At 44.6% G+C, this 23,271-nt stretch overlaps 1 protein-coding gene across 3 annotated transcripts in view; it reads left to right on the top strand.

The window, feature by feature from the left end:
• LOC109909154 (protein turtle homolog B) overlaps positions 1 to 23,271 on the top strand; it is a 105,084-nt gene that overhangs the window by 69,465 nt on the left and 12,348 nt on the right. For all 3 annotated transcript variants that reach the window (XM_031796227.1, XM_031796228.1, XM_031796229.1), the window contains exons 4-14: positions 4,511 to 4,662; positions 7,395 to 7,512; positions 10,952 to 11,096; positions 12,146 to 12,291; positions 13,257 to 13,399; positions 13,664 to 13,804; positions 13,927 to 14,046; positions 14,180 to 14,330; positions 15,683 to 15,806; positions 22,065 to 22,240; positions 22,840 to 23,066. In XM_031796227.1, coding sequence (XP_031652087.1) covers positions 4,511 to 4,662; positions 7,395 to 7,512; positions 10,952 to 11,096; positions 12,146 to 12,291; positions 13,257 to 13,399; positions 13,664 to 13,804; positions 13,927 to 14,046; positions 14,180 to 14,330; positions 15,683 to 15,806; positions 22,065 to 22,240; positions 22,840 to 23,066 — 1,643 coding nt within the window. The remainder of the gene's footprint in view (positions 1 to 4,510; positions 4,663 to 7,394; positions 7,513 to 10,951; positions 11,097 to 12,145; positions 12,292 to 13,256; positions 13,400 to 13,663; positions 13,805 to 13,926; positions 14,047 to 14,179; positions 14,331 to 15,682; positions 15,807 to 22,064; positions 22,241 to 22,839; positions 23,067 to 23,271) is intronic.

Below are 23,271 nucleotides of genomic sequence, written 5' to 3' on the forward strand. Positions count from 1 at the left end.
GTCTGCTGGACGGGAGCAAGGAGAACAGTCCATGTTTCCGGTGGCTGGAGTCTTTCGCAATTTGTGGGGCCTTTCTCAGACACCGCCTGGCATGTACATCCTGGATGGCACAATACTGCTGCTGCTGTTTAGAACCAGAGTTACCTTGAGATATCAAATGCAGAGAATCCAAGAGTTTGCAAAGCTGTCATCAAGGCAAAGGGTTGCTACATTGAAGAATCTCAAATATAAAATATATTTTGATTGGTTTAACACTTTTTTGGTTACTACATGATTCCATATGTGTTATTTCATAGTTTTGATGTCTTCACTACTATTCTACAATGTACAAATAAAAATAAGAATAAAGACAAACCCTGGAATGAGTAGGCATTGTCACAGCTTTTGATTGGTACTGTAGTGTAGCAGCTAGTTAGCTAGAAATAGATGATAAAGGATACTAGCGAGACCCAGTAACAGCTGTGCAGTATGCTGTACTGATTGGTTTTATTAGTGGCTGTATTATGTTCGATGGTTGTGATATTATGCTCTTTGCTGGGTTCATATAGAGCAGATTAGGTAATCTTTGCCTAAATTGAATAGGGAACACATTTCTTAGAGTACATTTTAGGGATTTATCAATGTGGGGCTGCAGGTAGCCTAGTAGTTAGACCGTTGGGCCTGTAACCGAAAGGTTGCTAGATTGAACCTCCGAGCTGACGGTAAAAAGCTGTCGTTCCGCCCCTGAACAAGGCAGTTAAGCCACTGTTCCTAGGCCATCATTGTAAATAAGAATTTGATCTTAACTGACTTGCCTAGTTAAATAAAGGTTAAATAAATACATAAAACATTGTAAAAATTGTGTTTATTTTTTTTAAAATCAAATCAAATCAAATCAAATTGTATTTGTCACATACACATGGTTAGCAGATGTTAATGCAAGTGTAGCGAAATGCTTGTGCTTCTAGTTCCGACAATGCAGTAATAACGAACAAGTAATCTAACTAACAATTCCAAAAAACTACTGTCTTATACACAGTGTAAGGGCATAAAGAATATGTACATAAGGATATATGAATGAGTGATGGTACAGAGGAGCATAGGCAAGATACAGTAGATGGTATCGAGTACAGTATATACATATGAGATGAGTATGTAAACAAAGTGGCATAGTTAAAGTGGCTAGTGATACATGTATTACATAAGGATGCAGTCGATGATATAGAGTACAGTATCTACGTATGCATATGAGATGAATAATGTAGGGTAAGTAACATTATATAAGGTAGCATTGTTTAAAGTGGCTAGTGATATATTTACATAATTTCCCATCAATTCCCATTATTAAAGTGGCTGGAGTAGAGTCAGTGTCGTTGACAGTGTGTTGGCAGTAGCCACTCAATGTTAGTGGTGGCTGTTTAACAGTCTGATGGCCTTGAGATAGAAGCTGTTTTTCAGTCTCTCGGTCCCAGCTTTGATGCACCTGTACTGACCTCGCCTTCTGGATGACAGCGGGGTGAACAGGCAGTGGCTCGGGTGGTTGATGTCCTTGATGATCTTTATGGCCTTCCTGTAGCATCGGGTGGTGTAGGTGTCCTGGAGGGCAGGTAGTTTGCCCCCGGTGATGCGTTGCGCAGACCTCACTACCCTCTGGAGAGCCTTACGGTTGAGGGCGGTGCAGTTGCCATACCAGGCGGTGATACAGCCCGCCAGGATGCTCTCGATTGTGCATCTGTATAAGTTTGTGAGTGCTTTTGGTGACAAGCCGAATTTCTTCAGCCTCCTGAGGTTGAAGAGGCGCTGCTGCGCCTTCCTCACGATGCTGTCTGTGTGAGTGGACCAATTCAGTTTGTCTGTGATGTGTATGCCGAGGAACTTAAAACTTGCTACCCTCTCCACTACTGTTCCATCGATGTGGATGGGGGGGTGTTCCCTCTGCTGTTTCCTGAAGTCCACAATCATCTCCTTAGTTTTGTTGACGTTGAGTGTGAGGTTATTTTCCTTACACCACACTCCGAGGGCCCTCACCTCCTTCCTGTAGGCCGTCTCGTCGTTGTTGGTAATCAAGCCTACCACTGTTGTGTCGTCCGCAAACTTGATGATTGAGTTGGAGGCGTGCGTGGCCACGCAGTCGTGGGTGAACAGGGAGTACAGGAGAGGGCTCAGAACGCACCCTTGTGGGGCCCCAGTGTTGAGGATCAGCGGGGAGGAGATGTTGTTGCCTACCCTCACCACCTGGGGGCGGCCCGTCAGGAAGTCCAGTACCCAGTTGCACAGGGCGGGGTCGAGACCCAGGGTCTCGAGCTTGATGATGAGCTTGGAGGGTACTATGGTGTTGAATGCCGAGCTGTAGTCGATGAACAGCATTCTCACATAGGTATTCCTCTTGTCCAGATGGGTTAGGGCAGTGTGCAGTGTGGTTGAGATTGCATCGTCTGTGGACCTATTTGGGCGGTAAGCAAATTGGAGTGGGTCTAGGGTGTCAGGTAGGGTGGAGGTGATATGGTCCTTGGCTAGTCTCTCAAAGCACTTCATGATGACGGATGTGAGTGCTACGGGGCGGTAGTCGTTTTGCTCAGTTACCTTAGCTTTCTTGGGAACAGGAACAATGGTGGCCCTCTTGAAGCATGTGGGAACAGCAGACTGGTATAGGGATTGATTGAATATGTCCGTAAACACACCGGCCAGCTGGTCTGCGCATGCTCTGAGGGCGCGGCTGGGGATGCCGTCTGGGCCTGCAGCCTTGCGAGGGTTAACACGTTTAAATGTCTTACTCACTTCGGCTGCAGTGAAGGAGAGGCCGCATGTTTTCGTTGCAGGCCGTGTCAGTGGCACTGTATTGTCCTCAAAGCGGGCAAAAAAGTTATTTAGTCTGCCTGGGAGCAAGACATCCTGGTCCGTGACTGGGCTGGGTTTCTTCCTATAGTCCGTGATTGACTGTAGACCCTGCCACATGCCTCTTGTGTCTGAGCCGTTGAATTGAGATTCTACTTTGTCTCTGTACTGGCGCTTAGCTTGTTTGATAGCCTTGCGGAGGGAATAGCTGCACTGTTTGTATTCAGTCATGTTACCAGACACCTTGCTATGATTAAAAGCAGTGGTTCGCGCCTTCAGTTTCACACGAATGCTGCCATCAATCCACGGTTTCTGGTTAGGGAATGTTTTAATCGTTGCTATGGGAACGACATCTTCAACGCACGTTCTAATGAACTCGCACACCGAATCAGCGTATTCGTCAATGTTGTTGTCTGAGGCAATACGAAACATCTCCCAGTCCACGTGATGGAAGCAGTCTTGGAGTGTGGAGTCAGCTTGGTCAGACCAGCGTTGGACAGACCTCAGCGGGGGAGCTTCTTGTTTTAGTTTCTGTCTGTAGGCAGGGATCAACAAAATAGAGTCGTGGTCAGCTTTACCGAAAGGGGGGCGGGGCAGGGCCTTATATGCATCGCGGAAGTTAGAGTAACAATGAGTCTTTCCACCCCTGGTTGCGCAATCGATATGCTGATAAAATTTAGGGAGTCTTGTTTTCAGGTTAGCCTTGTTAAAATCCCCAGCTACAATGAATGCAGCCTCCGGATAAATCGTTTCCAGTTTGCAGAGAGTTAAATAAAGTTCGTTCAGAGCCATCGATGTGTCTGCTTGGGGGGGGATATATACGGCTGTGATTATAATCGAAGAGAATTCTCTTGGTAGATAATGCGGTCTACATTTGATTGTGAGGAATTCTAAATCAGGTGAACAGAAGGATTTGAGTTCCTCTATGTTTCTTTCATCACACCATGTCACGTTAGTCATAAGGCATACGCCCCCGCCCCTCTTCTTACCAGAGAGATGTTTGTTTCTGTCGGCGCGATGCGTGGAGAAACCCGCTGGCTGCACCGCTTCGGATAGAGTCACTCCAGTTAGCCATGTTTCCGTGAAGCAGAGAACGTTACAGTCTCTGATGTCCCTCTGGAATGCTACCCTTGCTCGGATTTCATCAGCCTTGTTGTCAAGAGACTGGACATTGGCAAGAAGAATGCTAGGGAGTGGTGCACGGTGTGCCCGTCTCCGGAGTCTGACCAGAAGACCGCCTCGTTTCCCTCTTTTTCTGAGTAGTTTTTTTGGGTCGCTGCATGTAATCCACTCCGTTGCACTGGTTGTAAGGCAGAACACAGGATCCGCATCGCGAAAAACATATTCTTGGTCGTACTGATGGTGAGTTGACGCTGATCTTATATTCAGTAGTTCTTCTCGGCTGTATGTAATGAAACCTAAGATGACCTGGGGTACTAGCGTAAGAAATAACACGTAAAAAAACAAAAAACTGCATAGTTTCCTAGGAACGCGAAGCGAGGCGGCCATCTCTGTCGGCGCCGGAAGTCCCTATGTAATGCTGGTTAGAGATACATGGGCATGAAGACATTTGATAGGCTGTTAATTTAAAGACTATGCCACATCCATGAAATTCCCAACTTTTTAATACCTTCAAGAAATTAAGATATTCTCAGTGGATAGAAAATATGCTAATGCTGTTTTTTCTTTCCCAAAGCCCCTCCCACTTTTACGACCACGCCCCCACAGTATGTGGAGGCCAAGGAGGGGGGCAGCACACTGCTGACATGCTCCGCCCAGGGAAACCCCAAACCCATGATCAGCTGGCTGAGGGAGGGGGAGGAGCTTGCAACCAGTGGAAAATACAAGGTAAGACAAACTGGGCAACAAATTTACTGTACCTCGGGCTAGAAATACATGCCCTTTAAACCTTGAATTAGCAGTGAAATGGCCTGTGAAAGTGACTCTATTTTAGGTCAGTAGAAATAAAACATGCAGATTTGTCCATTTTCTGGGCTGCCATGACATTCTTTGATATTTAGGGAAATGAGCCTTGAAGGTATATGGATTCCAGATCATTTAGCCCTTTTAAGGTCTTGGAGTCATTCAGATGTGAAGTTGAAATCTTAGATATTATACATGTCTTGCATGCTTAAGACCAGCCCCACCCCACCGTTTCTGAGGATGTCACTGCTCCTGATGTTTTTTTTTGTTGCTATGGAACAAAGTACAGTAAGCACTGAATTGTATGGAAATAATCAGAACAACTGAACAGTATGGAAATAATCAGAACAACTGAACAGTATGGAAATAATTAGAACAACTGAACAGTATGGAAATAATCAGAACAACTGAACAGTATGGAAATAATCAGAACAACTGAACAGTATGGAAATAATCAGAACAACTGAACAGTATGGAAATATTCAGAACAACTGAACAGTATGGAAATATTCAGAACAACTGAACAGTATGGAAATATTCAGAACAACTGAACAGTATGGCTAGGCTATATCCTTTCACAGACAAGCTTTCACAGACTCCAAAACAATGTGTGGTGCCAGAACAACAACCTCTCCCTCAACGTGATCTAGACAAAGGAGCTGATCGTGGACTACAGGAAAAGTAGGGCCGAACACACCCTCATTCACATCGGGCTGTAGTGGAGCAGGTCAAGAGCTTCAAGTTCCTCTGCGTTCACATTACTAAGGACATATCATGGTCCAAACACACCAAGACTGTCATGAAGAGGGCACTACAACACCGATTCCCCCTCAGGAGACTGAAAAGGACCCATTTGGCATGGGTACTCAGATACTACAAAAGTTCTACAGCTGTACCACTGAAAAGGGCTCCTTAACAGCGTCTACCCACAAGTCAGAAGACTGCTGAACAATTAATCAAATGGCAACCAGACTATTTGCATTGACCCCCCCCCCCCCCCCCATTTAAAAAAATGATAATTATGCTGCTGCTACTCACTGTTTATTATCTATGCGTAGTCACTTTACCTACATGTACATATTACCTCAATTACCTAGACTAACCTGTACCCCTGCACAGCCTCGTTATTATTATGTTATTGTGTAACTTGTTCTTTTTTTCTCTATAGTTTATTTAGTAAAAATGTTCTTAAGTCTTATTTTTCTAAAAACTGCATTGTTGGTAAAATAAGCATTTCGAGGTAAGGTTGTATTCGGCTCATGTGACAAATACGATTTGAATTGATCAGTTTAGGCAAGTCGAATGACAACAATTTACAGTTGTGAATGCTACATGCATGTTCCTCTATCTTGGTACTCAGACTGGCTGTAGACAAGTCTATACAGTCTGTTTCATAAGTCATGTTCAAGCACGGAAGGCAGTCTATAGGTGTGGTTGTGTGTGCTGGAGGAAATCTTCAGCACGCACCACCATCTGCCTGAGTATATGTGAGACTGCTGTCTGTCTGTGCACTTTTCACTGCACCCAGATTGCAGATTGAGAAGCCCTTAATTGGACTGTCTTGCATGTCTGTGATTGGCCAGGAGCATCTGTCAGTCAGGCTGCAGAATCCTGCAGAGGGCGGGTCCCTGAGGGGAGGAAGAACAGTCCAGGCGTGTCAAGCCTCGGCTGCACCCCCTCTCTCATTTGTCATGTTTTGCGTTAGTGTTCCAGTGCTCTTTAAGGAACCCTGTGAACCGTGGACAACCCCCTCTCTCATCCCTCTCTCAGCCCCCCTCCATATTTCAGATGGAGTAAATCCCTGAGCTTGCTGAAGGCTGCACCTAACATTTGGAAATGATGTGTGATGTACAGGAAGTGACAGCTATCCTCATTCCTGTGTCATAGTTTATGTCACTCAGCGAGCTGGCGCTCTGTCTTGTCCCTCTCTCACCCCTCTCTCATCCCTTTGTCATCCTTCTCTTAGCCAGTCACCCTTCTCTCATCCTTCTTTCACCCATCTCTTTCATCCATCTCTTTAACCCTTCTCTTTCATCCATCTCTTTAACTCTTCTCTTTCATCCATCTCTCTCACCTCTCTCTTATCCTCACTCTCTCTCACCTCACTCTCTCTCTCACCCCTTTCTTTCACCCCTTTCTTTCACCCCTCTCTTTCACCCCTCTTTTTCATCCATCTCTCTCATCCTTCACTCTCTCATCCTTCACTCTCTCACCCCTCTCCCTTACCCCTCTCTCTCACACCTTTCTTTCATCAATCTCTCTCACCCCTCTCTTATCCATTGCTCATCCCTAACTCTCTCTCACCCCTCTCTCTCGCCCCTCACTCTCTCTTGCCCCTCTTTCTCGCCCCTCTCTCTTTCTCTCTCTCACCCCTCTCTCATTCCTTTCCTCAACCCCTTTCTTATCCCTCTCTTCCCTCTCTCACCCCTTTATCATCCCTCTCTCTCACCCCTCTCAGGCTCCCACACCACAGCCTCGTCAAAGGTCAGACTTTAGACTTTAGAGTATTTGGTTGTATGCTCTCTATAAAACATACATTCCTACCAAAGACAGAACCTCAACCCTGCCTTGATTTTGGTGTGCCATTTCACTAGGTTATGCTTATAAATACCATGTCTGTAAGTTTGCTCTGTCTTGCACAAACATGTCCACCCCAGGTGCATGATGGGAGTCTGACGGTGTTGGGGATCACTCGGGACGACAGAGGGGCGTATACGTGTCGAGCCTTCAGCGACCAGGGAGAGGTACTCCACACCACCCGTCTGCTGGTCCAAGGTAAGAGGGCAACGGTCACACTGTAACGTCACAGATGGGTGTAACTTGAAAGGTTGTTATGGTGGTGTGAGGGAGAAATCATGACTTTTCTCTACTGAGATGCACACTGATTATTGAGTATGAGTTTTGAGGAGAAGATTCCTAGGACAATTGCTGGCTGAATACTGAAAGAACAGTTTGTCCTGACTTCCTGAAAATTCCCTTATCAGTTCATCTTTATGCTATTTTTACCTTACACCTGCTTTTAAACATCTATTACATGCCTACAGCTATGCAGTACTGTGTCTAGATTGTGTTTAAGATGGAGAAATTAAGTCCTGCCGCTCTCTACTTAAACAGTCTCTGTTTCCTGCCTTTGTCACAGTATGCAGGGTTAGTGTTTGGTTTTATCAGTGTGGTAATATGGTTTAGTCGGTATCAGTCAATAATCTTAAATCCTCTCCTGACCTAGTCTGTGGCTACTGCTGCTGCTGGTGTGTGTGCATATCACTGTCTGTCTGAGGCATACATCACTGTCTGTCTTCGGTCCATTAACCAGGCTCTCTCTCTCGGCTAGACAGACACAGAACTGGGCTCTGCTCTGCTCAGATAGATGGATCTGATACAGGCTTCCTCCACTTCCTGCCTTTGCCTCTATGTCTACATCAAATACGTGCACACACGTTCACACGCACACACATTCTCTCTCTCTATCAAAACAAGCACTGGATGAGTTAAGAGGCTGTACATTAGACGATGGAGCAGGTTGGTTTTATGGTAGGCTTGTTAGGTTTAATGGTGGGGTAAAGATGTGTCAATTTCAGCCAATGTCTAAAAGGAGGATGGGCAAGAAGTCATTGGTTACATCTTGGATTTTGAGGAAGGTTTACTCTACTGACCCCTCGAAACACACTCACACACTGCATGCACATGCCTGACAATACAGGAAGGGGAGGGTTGTCTAGAACAGCTGACAGGTGAGGGGAAAGGTTTAAATTCATTGGTCTGACTGAAGCATCCTCATAAACCTCATACATGTCTTAGATGGTTTGAATAAGGCTTTTACAAATCCAGAGTGAATTGGAATAAATCTGAGATATAATGATACATATGAGTTTTGTACACAAGCAATATTGCAGCCTGTTTTTGTTTTTCACTAAGGAGTATCTATCCATAAGCAGGCTCTGTGGAAATGTGCCAGTGAAGTTGTCTAAGGCTCTCTGAGCAATTACAAGCAGCTATCGGAGGAGTCGTGATTCTCACTAAAGTGATCTGTTTTTATTTGTTCTGTGCTTTACCACTCTTTCAGTAGTCCCTCCTGATGTATAAAGCTATTCCTTGTGTATTAAGGAAGTAACCAGGAGGCTTGTAGCTGGGCCCACTTAAAAAGACAGCTTACGTTTCACTGTCTGTAATATAGTACAGAGAGCAGAGCAGCAACCTCAGGGCACTGAGGGCTCATGTTGTGGAGGCATCTGCAAGTCTGGCAACCAAGTGTGGGGTTCAAGTTACAATATGTATGCTTACTGTATCTCATAGGCTACTAGACAGAAGCTTGTGCCAGGGGTCTTGTCACGGCTGTGTGGAGATACGGACCAAGGCGCAGCGTGCTCGGAGTTCCACATCTTTATTTTTTGTCAAACTTACAAACAACGAACCGTAACATAAACGGTGCACTAACTCAAAACAAGATCCCACAAAACACAGTGGGGAAATGGCTGCCTAAATATGATCCCCAATCAGAGACAACGATAAACAGCTGCCTCTGATTGGGAACCATACCAGGCCAACATAGAAATAAAACAACCTAGATTACCCACCCTAGTCACACCCGACCTAACCAAAATAGAGAATTAAAAAGGCTCTCTATGGTCAGGGCATGACAGGTCTACTGTACCTATTTAACAATAAACAGATGCTGAAAGGGTCATAAGATAATATTTCAGTATCCATATCTACACTGAATAAAAATATAAACTCAACCTGTAAGGCGTTGGTCCCATGTTTCATGAGCCGCAATAAAAGTTCCCAGAAATGTTCCATACACACAAAAATCTAATTTCTCTCAAATTTTGTGCACAAATTTGTTTACATCCATGTTAGTGAGCATTTCTACTTTGCCAATTTAATCCATCCACCTGACAGGTGTGGCATATCAAGAAGCTGATTAAACAGCATGATCATTACACAGGTGCACCTTTCTCTGGGGCCACTATAAAATGTGCAGTTTTGTCCAACAACACAATGCCACAGATGTCAGTTTTGAGGGAGTGTGCAATTGGCATGCTGACTGCAGGAATGTCCACCATGGCTGTTGCCAGAGAATGTAATGTTCATTTCTCTACCATAAGCCGCCTCCAACATAATTTTAGAGAATTTGGCAGTACGTCCAACTGGCCTCACAACTGCAGACCACGTGTAACCACAGCAGCCCAGGACCTCCACATCTGGCTTCTTCACCTGTGGGATCGTACGAGACCAATCACCCGGACAGCTGATGAAACTGTGAGTTTGCACAACTGAAGAATTTATGCACAAACTGTCAGAAACCATCTCAGGGAAGCTTGTTGTCCTTACCAGGGTCTTGACCTGACTGCAGTTTGGCGTCATAACTGACTTCAGAGAACAAATGCTCAACTTCGATGGCCATTGGCACGCTGGAGAAGTGTGCTCTTCACAGATGAATCCCGGTTTCAACTGTACCGGGCTGATGGTAGACAGCGTGTATGGCATCATGGGCAAGCGATTTTCTGATGTCAACGTTGTGCCCCATGGTGGCGGTGAAGTTATGGGATGGGCAGGCATAAGCTATGGACAACGAACACAATTGCATTTTATTGATGGCAATTTCAATGCACAGAGATACCGAGATCCTGAAGCCCATTGTGCCATACATCCACCTCTATCACCTCATTTTTCAGCATGATAAAGCATGGCCCCATGTCGCAAGGCTCTACACAATTCCATGTAAGCTGAAAGTGCCTCAGTTCTTCCATGACCTGCATACCCACCAGACATGTCACCCATTGAGCATGTTTGGGATGCTCTGGATCGACATGAATGACAGCGTGTTCCAGTTTCCGTCAATATCCAGCAAATTCGCACAGCCATTGAAGAGGAGTGAGACAACATTCCACAGGCCATAATCAACAGTCTGATCAACTCTATGTGAAGGAGATGTGTCGCGCTGCATGAGGCAAAAGGTGGCCACACAAATACTGACTGGTTTTCTGATCCACGCCTCTAACTTTTTATTAAGTTCCTGTGACAAACATGCATATCGGTATTCGCAGTCATGTGAAATCCATAGATTAGGGCATAATGAATTTATTTTAATTGACTGATTTCCTTATTTGAACTTTAAATCAGTAAAATCTTTGAAATTGTTGCATGTTGAGTTTATATAATTTTTCAGTGTGTGTTTTGTTGTGCACTAAAAACCTTTGTTTGTTTCCTCTAGGGCCACCGTATATTAAGTCACCGCCAGAGAACATCACTGTCAACATATCCCAGAATGCTCGCTTCACCTGTCAAGCAGAGGCGTATCCAGGCAACCTGACCTACACCTGGTTTTGGGAGGAAGATAACGTCTACTTCACTAAGAAGTAAAATTATAATCGAGATCGTGTGTCTGATTGTCTGTGTGCCTTCCCTTTGGTATTTGAGTCTTTTTCACCCTGTCATCTAAAGGCTTTTGAATCTTGTGTCCTCTCCTGTGACCTTAACGTATTTTGTACTGTGTCTTGGCATAATTATTATGTGAGACTTCCAGACCCTGTCTTGATTCAGTGACTTTGAATGTGAGTGTCTGTGCTGGTGCCCTGTTCTGCTGTGGTCCGGCAGCAGTAAGAGAGGGCCTAGTAGGGGCTGTCTGGAGCACGCCAGCCGGGTTAGCATGCTCTGATGACAATTCCACATGCCTCTTATACTGTAGTAATGATCTGAAGCATAGCCAGGAGCTGCCAGACTCGCCCCAAGCACCGCTTTAGTTTAGTGATGGAGACGTTTTAGAAAGAACAAGTGACTGGGAGACCAAGTGTCTGTCTGGGAGAATCAACCTATCAGAGTGTCCCTTAGAAAGAGGCCCATCTCAAATAGGTTTCTAAAGGCCTAGAAAAAGGCTGTGCATAAGCAACCCTAGGATAAGACACTACTGTCCTAGTTGGGCTGCTTACAATGTTTGGTCTATCCTTGGAGGCAACATTCTATCACGAAAGGGTATTTTTGGTCTAATCATACGATTTATTTACTCAAAAATATTCATAGTTTAGATTAAAATATTCCCTCTGCTATTTATTTTGCATAATGTCCTCTCAAATATTACTCAAATGAACATGGTGTGAGGTTTGTTTGTTCTTTGTTTGAAACACAGCGGGAATAGAATATCTGCCAGTGTACTCTTCATGAGAGTACTTCATTTAAAGTGGCAGTGCGAGAGAAAACACTAAGGCTGCAGCATCAGGTGATTGTGGAAATTAGGGGATTTATTTGACATTCAACTGCTTCATCTTTTGGAAGCTATTCAGCCTGGTTGGATTTGACCAAATGCTGCCCTCTCATGGCACGCTTGTGCAATTACATTAATGCAGCCCCAAGTGTGCGAGTGTGTCTCTATGCTATGGCATATTCGATAACTTCTGCTTCCTCTCGGCAGTGACCTGAAAAACCGAGTACGCATCCTCATCGACGGAACCCTCCACATCTTCCGGGTGAAACCAGAGGATGCTGGGAAATACACCTGCAGCCCAAGCAACAGCCTCGGAACTCCACCGTCAGCATCCGCACACCTCTCTGTTCAGTGTGAGTGTTACCATGGCGATGGAGGGAGGGTAAGGGGGAGGGGCAGACAAGGCTGGCTGGCAGTACTGGAACAGGAGGAGAAATAACAGTATCACAACCTGCATAATGGCAGCCAGAACACTGCTGATGTATTGTCATTGGTGATGCAGTACCATACATATCGCCCTGCTGAAACTTTTCCACCCTTGGCTGAATTTCAGAGTTAAAGGTTGGGACGAGGGAATGATTAGATATTCCTACTGCTCATCATCTTGGCAGGTTCTCTCTCATCACCATATTCTTTGCATTTTTTCCCCGTCTATGATTCCAGTCTCTGTAGAGTTGTTTATCTTCCATATTGCTAGACACTGAAAGAGACAGTCTGCTAGTCTCACCCAATAGCATGCTGCTCAGTCTATCCTTCTCCCCTTAGAGAAAGAGTCTTGGTCTCCTCAATGTGCTGGACTGAATTGAAATGGTGACCTTTTAGTTCATCTGCTATGTGGGGAGGAAATGCCACCAGGCCGGATGTCTAAGTGTGTTTGCTACTATGCTAATTCCCTCTGGAGTTGCTGGTCATTGATTTCTGTGTTCTTAGAGAGAGAGAGAGAGAGAGAGATCTAGATACACTAGCAGCCGACCATGACTGTCTTTGTGATTGGCTTCAGAGGGTGACTAGAGCCCCTCGCTGAAACAATAAACCAAATTCAGCAGTCCTTTTTCCTGTTATGTACTATCCAAGTTGATAGCTAAAGACAATTAGTTAGTAGCTAGCTTGGGCCACCATAAAGTCACTTATAAAATACTATTTCTTACATGGTTTCCATACCAACCAACTTATTACAGGAGAAGTACCTGGCAGTTGTAATTGTGATTTAACAGTTTCAGACTTTATGTTCCAGTCTAATTTCACTGAAAACATCTCCCGTCCATCTATACAAAACCTCGTGCTCTGTCCTCTCTGACCTCTAACCTCTGACCCTCAGACCCTGCTCGCGTGCTCAACATGCCCTCCATCATATACGTCCCACGGAAACTGCCAGGGATCATCCGCTGCCCAGCGGACGCCAACCCGCCGGTGATATCAGTGAAGTGGGAGAAAGATGGCTACCCTCTCAGAGTGGAGAAGGTCAGTCTCAGTCTGCCATCTGTGGGGGCCTCTGTCTGTCTGGACTGATGCTGATAACACCTCATTCACCAAAACAGCTGTTCACAAAGTATCCCAGAGTAGAATTGCAGATCTTTCCCTTTTAGACCATAATGAATGAGATTTATATGGACACGAATCCTAGATCAGCACTCCTTTAAAAGCTCTTTGAATACAGGCCCTGACATGTTTTAGAGAATATTGCATCCCTGTGATGTTGAGTGTACCTCCTCTCTCCTGTCCCAGTACCCTGGATGGAGCCAGGCACCGGATGGGAGTATCCGGGTGGCGGAGGCCACAGAAGACTCCCTCGGCACCTACACCTGTATGCCTTTCAACGCCCTGGGTACTAAGGGCCAGTCTGACCCGGCCATTCTGGTGCTAAAGGTACTGGTACTGGAAGAAACATCTGACCAAATGTGATATGTGTAGTCTTCTCTCCCCCTTTTGGTGAGACTTGTTGTGAGACTTGGTCTGTGACATTGTGTGTGTGTTGGCCCGGCCCACAGGATCCCCCCTACTTTAACGTGAGGCCTGGTGGGGAGTACCGCCAAGAGGCTGGTAGAGAGCTGGTCATCCCCTGTGCTGCCTCGGGAGACCCTGAGATACCAACCATCACCTGGAGGAAGGTATGACACCACGCTACAGCTGGGACTAGTCTGGGAAGAGAAACATGGAAAACTCAAACTGCTTTTTTGATATAACAACCAGGGAACTGTGTGTGTGCTTGTGTGTGTGCGCATGTGTGTGCATGTGTTCAAGGTGGGGAAGCCCAGCAAGAGTAAGCACACCATCCTTTCCAGCGGCAGCTTACAGTTCCTGTCCCTCAGCAAGGAGGATCATGGGGAATGGGAGTGTGTGGCCACCAATGTGGTCACCAGCATCACTGCCAGCACGCGCCTCCTCGTCATTGGTACCATCCCCTGTGACCTCATAACCCTCTGTCCCCATGCATGTCTGATGATCCTAGTCATCGATACAGTCCCCCTGTATTTTCTCAGTTTATGGTTCAGAATTTCAGTTAATCTGAATTTAAGTAGTTTGACAGCAACCCTGCAGCTTTCTGTTCCCATTCATGACCCTAGTCCCAGCTGTACTGTATGTATACTGAAGTACTGCTTAGACATTCATGATGACCCTAGTCCCAGCTGTACTGTATGTATACTGAAGTACTGCTTAGACATTCATGATGACCCTAGTCCCAGCTGGACTGTATGTTTACTGAAGTACTGCTTAGACATTCATGATGACCCTAGTCCCAGCTGTACTGTATGTTTACTGAAGTACTGCTTAGACATTCATGATGACCCTAGTCCCAGCTGGACTGTATGTATACTGAAGTACTGCTTAGACATTCATGATGACCCTAGTCCCAGCTGGACTGTATGTTTACTGAAGTACTGCTTAGACATTCATGATGACCCTAGTCCCAGCTGGACTATATGTATACTGAAGTACTGCTTAGACATTCATGATGACCCTAATCCCAGCTGGACTATATGTATACTGAAGTACTGCTTAGACATCCATGATGACCCTAGTCCCAGCTGGACTATATGTATACTGAAGTACTGCTTAGACAAGTGACTTGCTTATGTGTTTACAGTACATATGAGTAATAAGCATGCCTCAGGACTTCTCACAGTCATACACCCTAGCTGGCACCTTCCCAAGTGTCCCCTCACTGGAGTGACAGCTGACATGTTAGAGGTGCTGAGTGTGGAGAGGACAGCTTTGACGTTTCTGACCGTAGTGGTCAGGGCAGCAGGTCTCCATTTAATCCCAGTACAAAGGTGCTGGGTCTTGGCCACACAACTGGGGCTAGGGATGATGATGGTCTGGCCAAGCCATAGACCTTCACCTCACCATTGGTCAACACCTCAAAGTACAGGGCATTAGCCAATCAGATAGGCCATTCGCAGCCATTGTAGACAGTTATATACTGTAGAGGACTGTGAATGGCAATGACAGCACAATGTACATTATTTGACTTAATAGGACACATTTTTGGACAATGATAGTCATTCTGAGTGAGAAAGCTTTTTATACATTGACAAAACAGCTGTTATGGGAATAACACACTTGATTCATACTGTGGTTATTGAAGAATGGTCATCCTAACCTTCACTGTACAGTACATATAGACCTAACAGATTGCGCTATCACTCTTTAGTGTGGGCCAGAGCAATATACAGTAGAGATAGAGAGGTATACTGTAGATGGCTCTGGTATTAAATATGACGGTCTCTTCTCTCTGAACCTCAGGCACCAGCCCACATGCTCCAGGCAGCATTCGTGTGTTGCCCTCGGTGACCTCGGCCAACGTGTCCTGGGAGCCGGGTTATGACGGAGGCTTTGATCAGACATTCTCAGTGTGGTACGGCCCAGTGTGAGTACTCCCAGCATGCTCTCCGAGCACTGATGCTGCTGCTAGTCGTTACTAGCTTACCAAACTTGCTTACTGCAAAATAAACCACGGGGAAAAGCCGTGTAATGATCGTCGTTGGTAGAATTAGACCAAGATGCAGCGTGCGGTAGGTTAATCATACTCTTTAATGATAACCAGAAATCCAAGAAAGAGAGAACCAATGAAACATACAGCCTTGTAGGGCTCAATAGCAACAATACAAGGACAAGATCCCACAAGATAGATGGGGGAAAAAGGCTACCTAAGTATGATTCCCAATCAGAGACAACGATAGACAGCTGCCTCTGATTGGGAACCACACTCTGCCAAACACAAAGAAATACAACACATAGAATGCCCACCCAAATCACACCCTGACCAAACCAAATAGAGACATAAAAAGGCTCTCTAAGGTCAGGGCGTGACAACTGTCCTCCATTCGCTATTTAAATGCATAGATTACATCTTTCGATACAGGTGCATGATAATGGTTCATTCTAAATCAAAACAAATGTCACATATATTATTTTGTATATGTAAAGACAAGATGAAATCAAGAATATTCTGATGGGTGACAATATTAGCCTGTCTCAGGACCCTATCTTTGAAAGATAATTCGTAAAATCCAAATAACTTTACAGATCTTCATTGTAAAGGGTTTAAACACTGTTTCCCATGCTTGTTCAATGAACCATAAACAATTAATGAACAGTCACATGTGGAACGGTCGTTAAGACACTAACAGCTTACAGACGGTAGGCAATTAAGGTCACAGTTATGAAAACTTAGGACACTAAAGAGGCCTTTCTACTGACTCTGAAAAACACCAAAAGAAAGATGCCCAGGGTCCCTGCTCATCTGCGTGAACATGCCTTAGGCATGCTGCAAGGAGGCATGAGGACTGCAGATGTGGCTAGGGCAATAAATTGCAATGTCTGTACTGTGAGACACCTAAGACAGCGCTACAGGGAGACAGAACGGACAGCTGATTGTCCTCGCAGTGGCAGACCATGTGTAACAACACCTGCACAGGATTGATACATCCGAACAGCACACCTGCGGGACAGGTACATGATGGCAACAACAACTGCCTGAGTTACACCAGGAATGCACAATCCCTCCATCAGTGCTCAGACTGTCCTCAATAGGCTGAGAGAGACTGGACTGAGGGCTTGTAGGCCTGTTGTGAGGCAGGTCTTCACCAGACATCACCGGCAACAATGTCGCCTATGGGCACAAACCCACCAAACTGGACCGGACAGGACTGGCAAAAAGTGCTCTTCACTGATGACTCACGGTTTTGTCTCACCAGGGGTGATGGTCGGATTCGCGTTTATCGTCGAAGGAATGAGTGTTACACCGAGGCTTGTACTCTGGAGCGGGATTGATTTGGAGGTGGAGGGTCTGTCATGGTCTGGGGTGGTGTGTCACAGCATCATCGGACTGAGCTTGTTGTCATTGCACACAATTTCAACGCTGTGCATTACAGGGAAGACATCCTCTTCCCTCATGTGGTACCCTTCCTCCAGGCTCTTCCTGACATGACCCTCCAGCAGGACAATGCCACCAGTCATACTGCTCGTCCTGTGCATGATATCCTGCAAGCCAGGAATGTCAGTGTTCTGCCATGGCCAGCGAAGAGCCCAGATCTCAATCCCATTGAGCACATCTAGGACCTGTTGAATCAAGGGTGAGGGCTAGGGCCATTCCTCCCAGAAATGTCCGGGAACTTGCAGGTGCCTTGGAGGAAGAGTGGTGTAACATCTCACAGCAAGAACTGGCTAATCTGGTGCAGTCCATGAGGACCAGATACTGACTGTTACTTTTTATTTTGACCCCCCCTTTGTTCAGGGACACATTATTCCATTTCTGGTAGTCAAATGTCTGTGAAACTTGTTCAATTTATGTCTCAGTTGTTGAATCTTATGTTCATACAAATATTTACACACAAAATAAACGCAGTTGACAGTGAGAGGACGTTTCTTTTTTTGCTGAGTTTAGATTGACATAGGCTAGTGCTTTTGCTGTACGTTAGGCCTACTCATCTTGTTGGCTGACGAAAAGTAAATGTGGACAGTTCATCCAATATCTTCAATATGCTCCTCGGAATTGGATAAGGACGCACGCAGTTGCGTCCCCGTTGTGTCTGTCTTAACAGAAAGACAGACCCAATCACTGACAGAGAGCAGTGTGAGTGAGAGCTGCTTCGGATTGCGCAGCACACTCAGGGAGAAGGGCACAACGCAGCACTCCAGGCCGCTAAAGGCATGGATTTTTCTAGGGTGCATGATGGCCACAAAGGGGATGCCGTGGTGAAATTCGAGGCATTATCAAGTGCTTGTCAAATTGTGAATGACAGAATACTGGAGTGTGTACAACCTGTGCAAAAAAACAAAGCAGAGCTCATGCCTTTCAAGTAACTTTTTTCAAATCATCATTAGAGTCTCATCATCCAGCGTTACAATGTATTCAAATCATAACATATAGCCCAACGTTTGTAGAACAACTAAAGTTACATTAATAACTCGAAATTAAGCATATAGGAGTACCTATTTATTTGTTAACTGCTCAACACAGAATAGCCGCATGTGTGCACTCCCCCAAATCATTTGGAGACGATATTTATAATTTATTCAGCTTTGTTCGATTGTATTGTAGACCTGCTGTTTTCAACTCTCTAGAGACAGCAGGAGCGGTAGAGATACTCTGAATGATTGGCTATGAAAAGCCAACTGACATTTACTCCTGAGGTGCTGACCTGTTGCACCCTCGGCAACCACTGTGACTATTATTATTTGACCCCGCCGAAAATTTGAACATCTTGGCCATGTTCTGTTATAATCTCCACCCGGCACAGCCAGAAGAGGACTGGCCACCCCTCATAGCCTGGTTCTTCTCTAGGTTTCTTCCTAGGTTCTGGCTTTATAAATACATTTGATTGATTGATTATTCTTCATACTATAAAATAATATAAAATAATGCCACAGAATTATAAGCAAATCTCCCACACCCATTTGGCATAGCCACATCAGGACCTAACATAACCTGACTAGGACTGGCGGAACCCCGTTCCGCTAGCGGAACCCCTTGCCAACAGCCAATGAAATTGCAGGGCGCCAAATACAAATCAACAGAAATCAAATTTCTCAAACATACAAGTATTAGGCACCATTTTAAAGATACAATTCTCGTTAATCCAGCCACAGTGTCTGATTTAAAAAATGCTTTACAGCGAATGCTCCACACACGATTATGTTAGGTCACCACCAACTCACAGAAAAACCCAGCCATTTTCCAGCCAGAGGAGTCACAAAAAGCACAAATAGAGATAAAATTAATTACTAACCTTTAATAATCCTCATCAGATGACACTCATAGGACTTCATGTTACACAATGCATGTATGTTTTGTTCGGTAAAGTTCATATTTATATCCAAAAATCTTATTTTACATTGGCGTGTTACGTTCAGTAGTTCCAAAACATGCAGAGAGCCACATGAATTCACAGAAATACTCATAATAAATGTTGATGAAAATACAACTATTATACATTCATCTTTAGATGCACTTCTCCTTAATGCAACCGCTGTGTCAGATTTCAAAAAACATTCCGGAAAAAGCATAATCTGAGAACGGCGCTCAGAGCCCAAACCAGCCAGAGAAATATCCACCATGTTGGGTAGTCAAAATTATTCATAAATAGCATTATAAAAATTCACTTACCTTTGATGATCTTCATCAGAATGCACTCCCAGGAATCGCAGTTCCACAATAAATGCTTGTTTTGTTCGATAATGTCCATCATTTATGTCCATTTATGTCCAATAGCTTCTTTTGTTAGGGCGTTTGGTAAACTAATCCAAAAGAGCGATCTGGTCCATTCGGATGAAATGTTCAAAAAGTTATATTACAGGTCGAAGAAACTTGTCAAACTAAGTATATATTCAATCTTTAGGATGTTTTTATCATAAAAGTAAAATAATGTTCCAACCGGAGAATTCCATTGTCTGTAGAAAAGCAATGGAACGAGAGCTACCTCTCAAGTGAAAGCGTGTGACTGAGAATGAGGCTGTAGGCAGACCCCTTAGTCAAACAGCTCCCATCTGGCCCCCCTTCACACGAGAAGCCTAAAACAACGTTTTAAAGACAGTTGACATCTAGTGGAAGCCTTAGGATGTGCAAAATAACCCATATCCCACTGTGAATTCGATAGGGGCCGAGTTAAAAAACTACAAACCTCAGATTTCTCACTTCCTGTTTGGATTTTTTCTCAGGTTTTTGCCTGCCATATGAGTTCTGTTATACTCACAGACATCAATCAAACAGTTTTAGAAACTTCAGAGTGTTTTCCATCCAATACTACTAATAATATACAAATATTAGCATCTGGGGCTGAGTAGGAGGCAGTTCACTCTGGGCACGCTATTCATCCAAAAGTGAAAATGCTGCCCCCTATCCCAAACAAGATAAGGACAACTGAGTATGCTATTCTGTTCTTCGGAAATAAATCATGGATTTATTGTGAAGGAGTAGGCTAAATTACATGGATTTATTAGCCTACATTCCATTTTAAAAAGTCTGTGTGGAACCCAGGAGATGCTAATTGTGCTTATGTTAATTATAATCGGTCAATAAATGTGCCTATGTTAATTATAATCGGTCAATTACCGTGAGACCGACAGTTCTTTGCTTGACAATCACCGACTGACAAAATGTTGTGACCACTACAGCCCTAGTTATCAATAAGGAAATATTGATAATTTAATTACTTTAATTATTACAACGGTATCCAGGGGGAAACATGTAACAGTATCCAGGGGGAACCATACAACGGTATCTCAGGGGAAGCATACAACGGTATCCAGGGGGAAGCATATAACGGTATCTAGGGGGAAGCATACAACCGTATCCAGGGGGAAGCATACAACGGTATCTCAGGGGAAGCATACAACGGTATCCAGGGGGAAACATGTAACAGTATCCAGGGGGAAGCATACAACGGTATCTCAGGGGAAGCATACAACGGTATCCAGGGGGAAGCATATAACGGTATCTAGGGGGAAGCATACAACCGTATCCAGGGGGAAGCATACAACGGTATCTCAGGGGAAGCATACAACGGTATCCAGGGGGAAACATGTAACAGTATCCAGGGGGAAGCATACAACGGTATCTCAGGGGAAGCATACAACGGTATCCAGGGGGAAGCATATAACGGTATCTAGGGGGAAGCATACAACCGTATCCAGGGGGAAGCATACAACGGTATCCAGGGGGAAGCATATAATGGTATCCAGGGGGAAGCATATAACGGTATCCAGGGGTAAGCATACAACCGTATCCAGGGGGAAGCATAAAACCGTATCCAGGGGGAAGCATACAACGGTATCCAGGGGGAAGCATAGAATGGTATCCAGGGGGAAGCATATAACGGTATACAGGGGGAAACATACTATCATCAACAGACAGGTGCTACAACACCATTTTGACAGCACAATGCTAATGGTTTATTACTCAGTCCTTCAGTAATATCACTCAGTTACTCAGTATTTGTATTTACATGATTTGCATTGTTGAAGAGTTGGGCATACAGTAAATCACAGAAGATGCATAATTCATGTGTTCATTCATTTATTAAAGGCGTAATGGAAAGACATTGCAGTAACATTCTATTAGGCAACATCCACGAGGTGCCATAAAATCACCATTATCATTTGATGTACATGTCAGCAGTCATACGGAGCCATACTGTGTTGAATGGTGGCTGCGTGTGAATAATAATCTGATAGAAGTGGTGCTTTTGGCAGTCTAATATTAACAGCCATTCTCATCCATCTCCCTGTCATGGCCTGATGACACCTTAATGGACATTTTTTTGACAGTAATATTAAACCATGTGGTTTTAGGAACATTGCATATACATGGAGACATCTCTTGTGTATTTACATTACTTTGTACAGAGAGCTGTTACTATAAATGTACGAGTCAAAGTGATCTAATTACCTTTAGTTTAGATTACAGAGATGGTGACGTGAATGTGAAGAGGACATTAAACAGAGTGAAATATAGCCTAGCAACAGTATTGTATTGCAACACTGTGGCCCATTGTCTGTGTAGTTTGACAGAGGCACACTACATAAGACTGGCTATCTGAGTGTTACCAGGGTGGCCCGTTGACCTTATAGTCGGGGTGCAGGTTAGTTAGTATTGATACCTCTCTCTGTGTTTCTGTCCTCCAAGGTTGAAAAAGGAGAATTTTGGCCCCCATGACTGGCACTCCATGCCGGTGTCGGGGTCTCAGACGTGGTTGGTGGTGCCGGGGCTGGAGCCCAGGACAGAGTATCAGTTCAGCGTCCTGGCACAGAACAAGCTGGGCACAGGCCCTTTCAGCGAGGTCGTGACGGTTAACACAGTAGGTAGGTGGCACCAGCGCCAGAACAACTGCCTACACTGGACTGATACTGTATGCCTATACTTGTATTTTGTATTTATTAAGGACCCCCATTAGTTCGTGCCAAGGCAGCAGCTACTCTTCCTGGGGTCCAGCAACATTAAGGCAGTTATATACAATTTAAAGTATTACATGACATTACATTTCATAACACTTTTCTGTTCCCACAGGCCACTACTCTACTATCACATATCTACAATACACAATCCATGTGTATGTGTGGATTTAGAAACCTAGAATTTACTATTTGTAATGCATGTTTTTTTAGACCAGGCATATATCATAAGCTATAGAGTTAACTTGAAATATAAAATATTTGTATTTAAAGGTTTACACATCAGTGTGTCCATTTCAGACATGTCATGTTGATTCTGTATGCTCACAATATCATTGAAACTACTGCTCTCTAGAGCTATCTTCTAGAATGCAGTTTGTAATTGCTCTCACCATCTTCTGTTTATCTCTGATTGATCACATGTGAATGTATGGGTTTGTTATGGCTGTTTGAATAATATGAATTGCTTAACTTCCTTCCAAAACTGGTCTGTTCTCTTGTCCCCTTAGTGTCTCCCCTGAGTACCCCTGAACCACAGGTGCTTCTTACTCCACCACGGTGCCTCACAGCCAATCGCACACAGCACGGCGTCCTGCTAACATGGCTCCCGCCAGCCAACCACACCTCGCCTGTCGACCGCTACATCATGGAGTTCCGTCTCGGAGAGAGGTGGGAGGTCCTCGACGATCTAATCCCTGCCGCTGAGACTGAGCTGATGGCCAGGGACCTAGTCCAGGTAAAGGGCCGTACATACCTCAATGTATAAACAATGCTGTCTGTTTATAGTGACAACTGCCAATGTGTAATTAGTGTCATGGCTCAGCTGTCTACAAGATAATAATGAACACTTTTTACAAATGACTTGTAAATCCTATATAAATCATTTAAGGTATACCTTCATGGATACTCAAACTGTTATTGCTATTATTTTGCTAATGGTA

This window comes from Oncorhynchus kisutch, linkage group LG18 (assembly GCF_002021735.2).
Source record: "Oncorhynchus kisutch isolate 150728-3 linkage group LG18, Okis_V2, whole genome shotgun sequence".
Classification (NCBI taxonomy): Eukaryota; Metazoa; Chordata; class Actinopteri; order Salmoniformes; family Salmonidae; genus Oncorhynchus; species Oncorhynchus kisutch.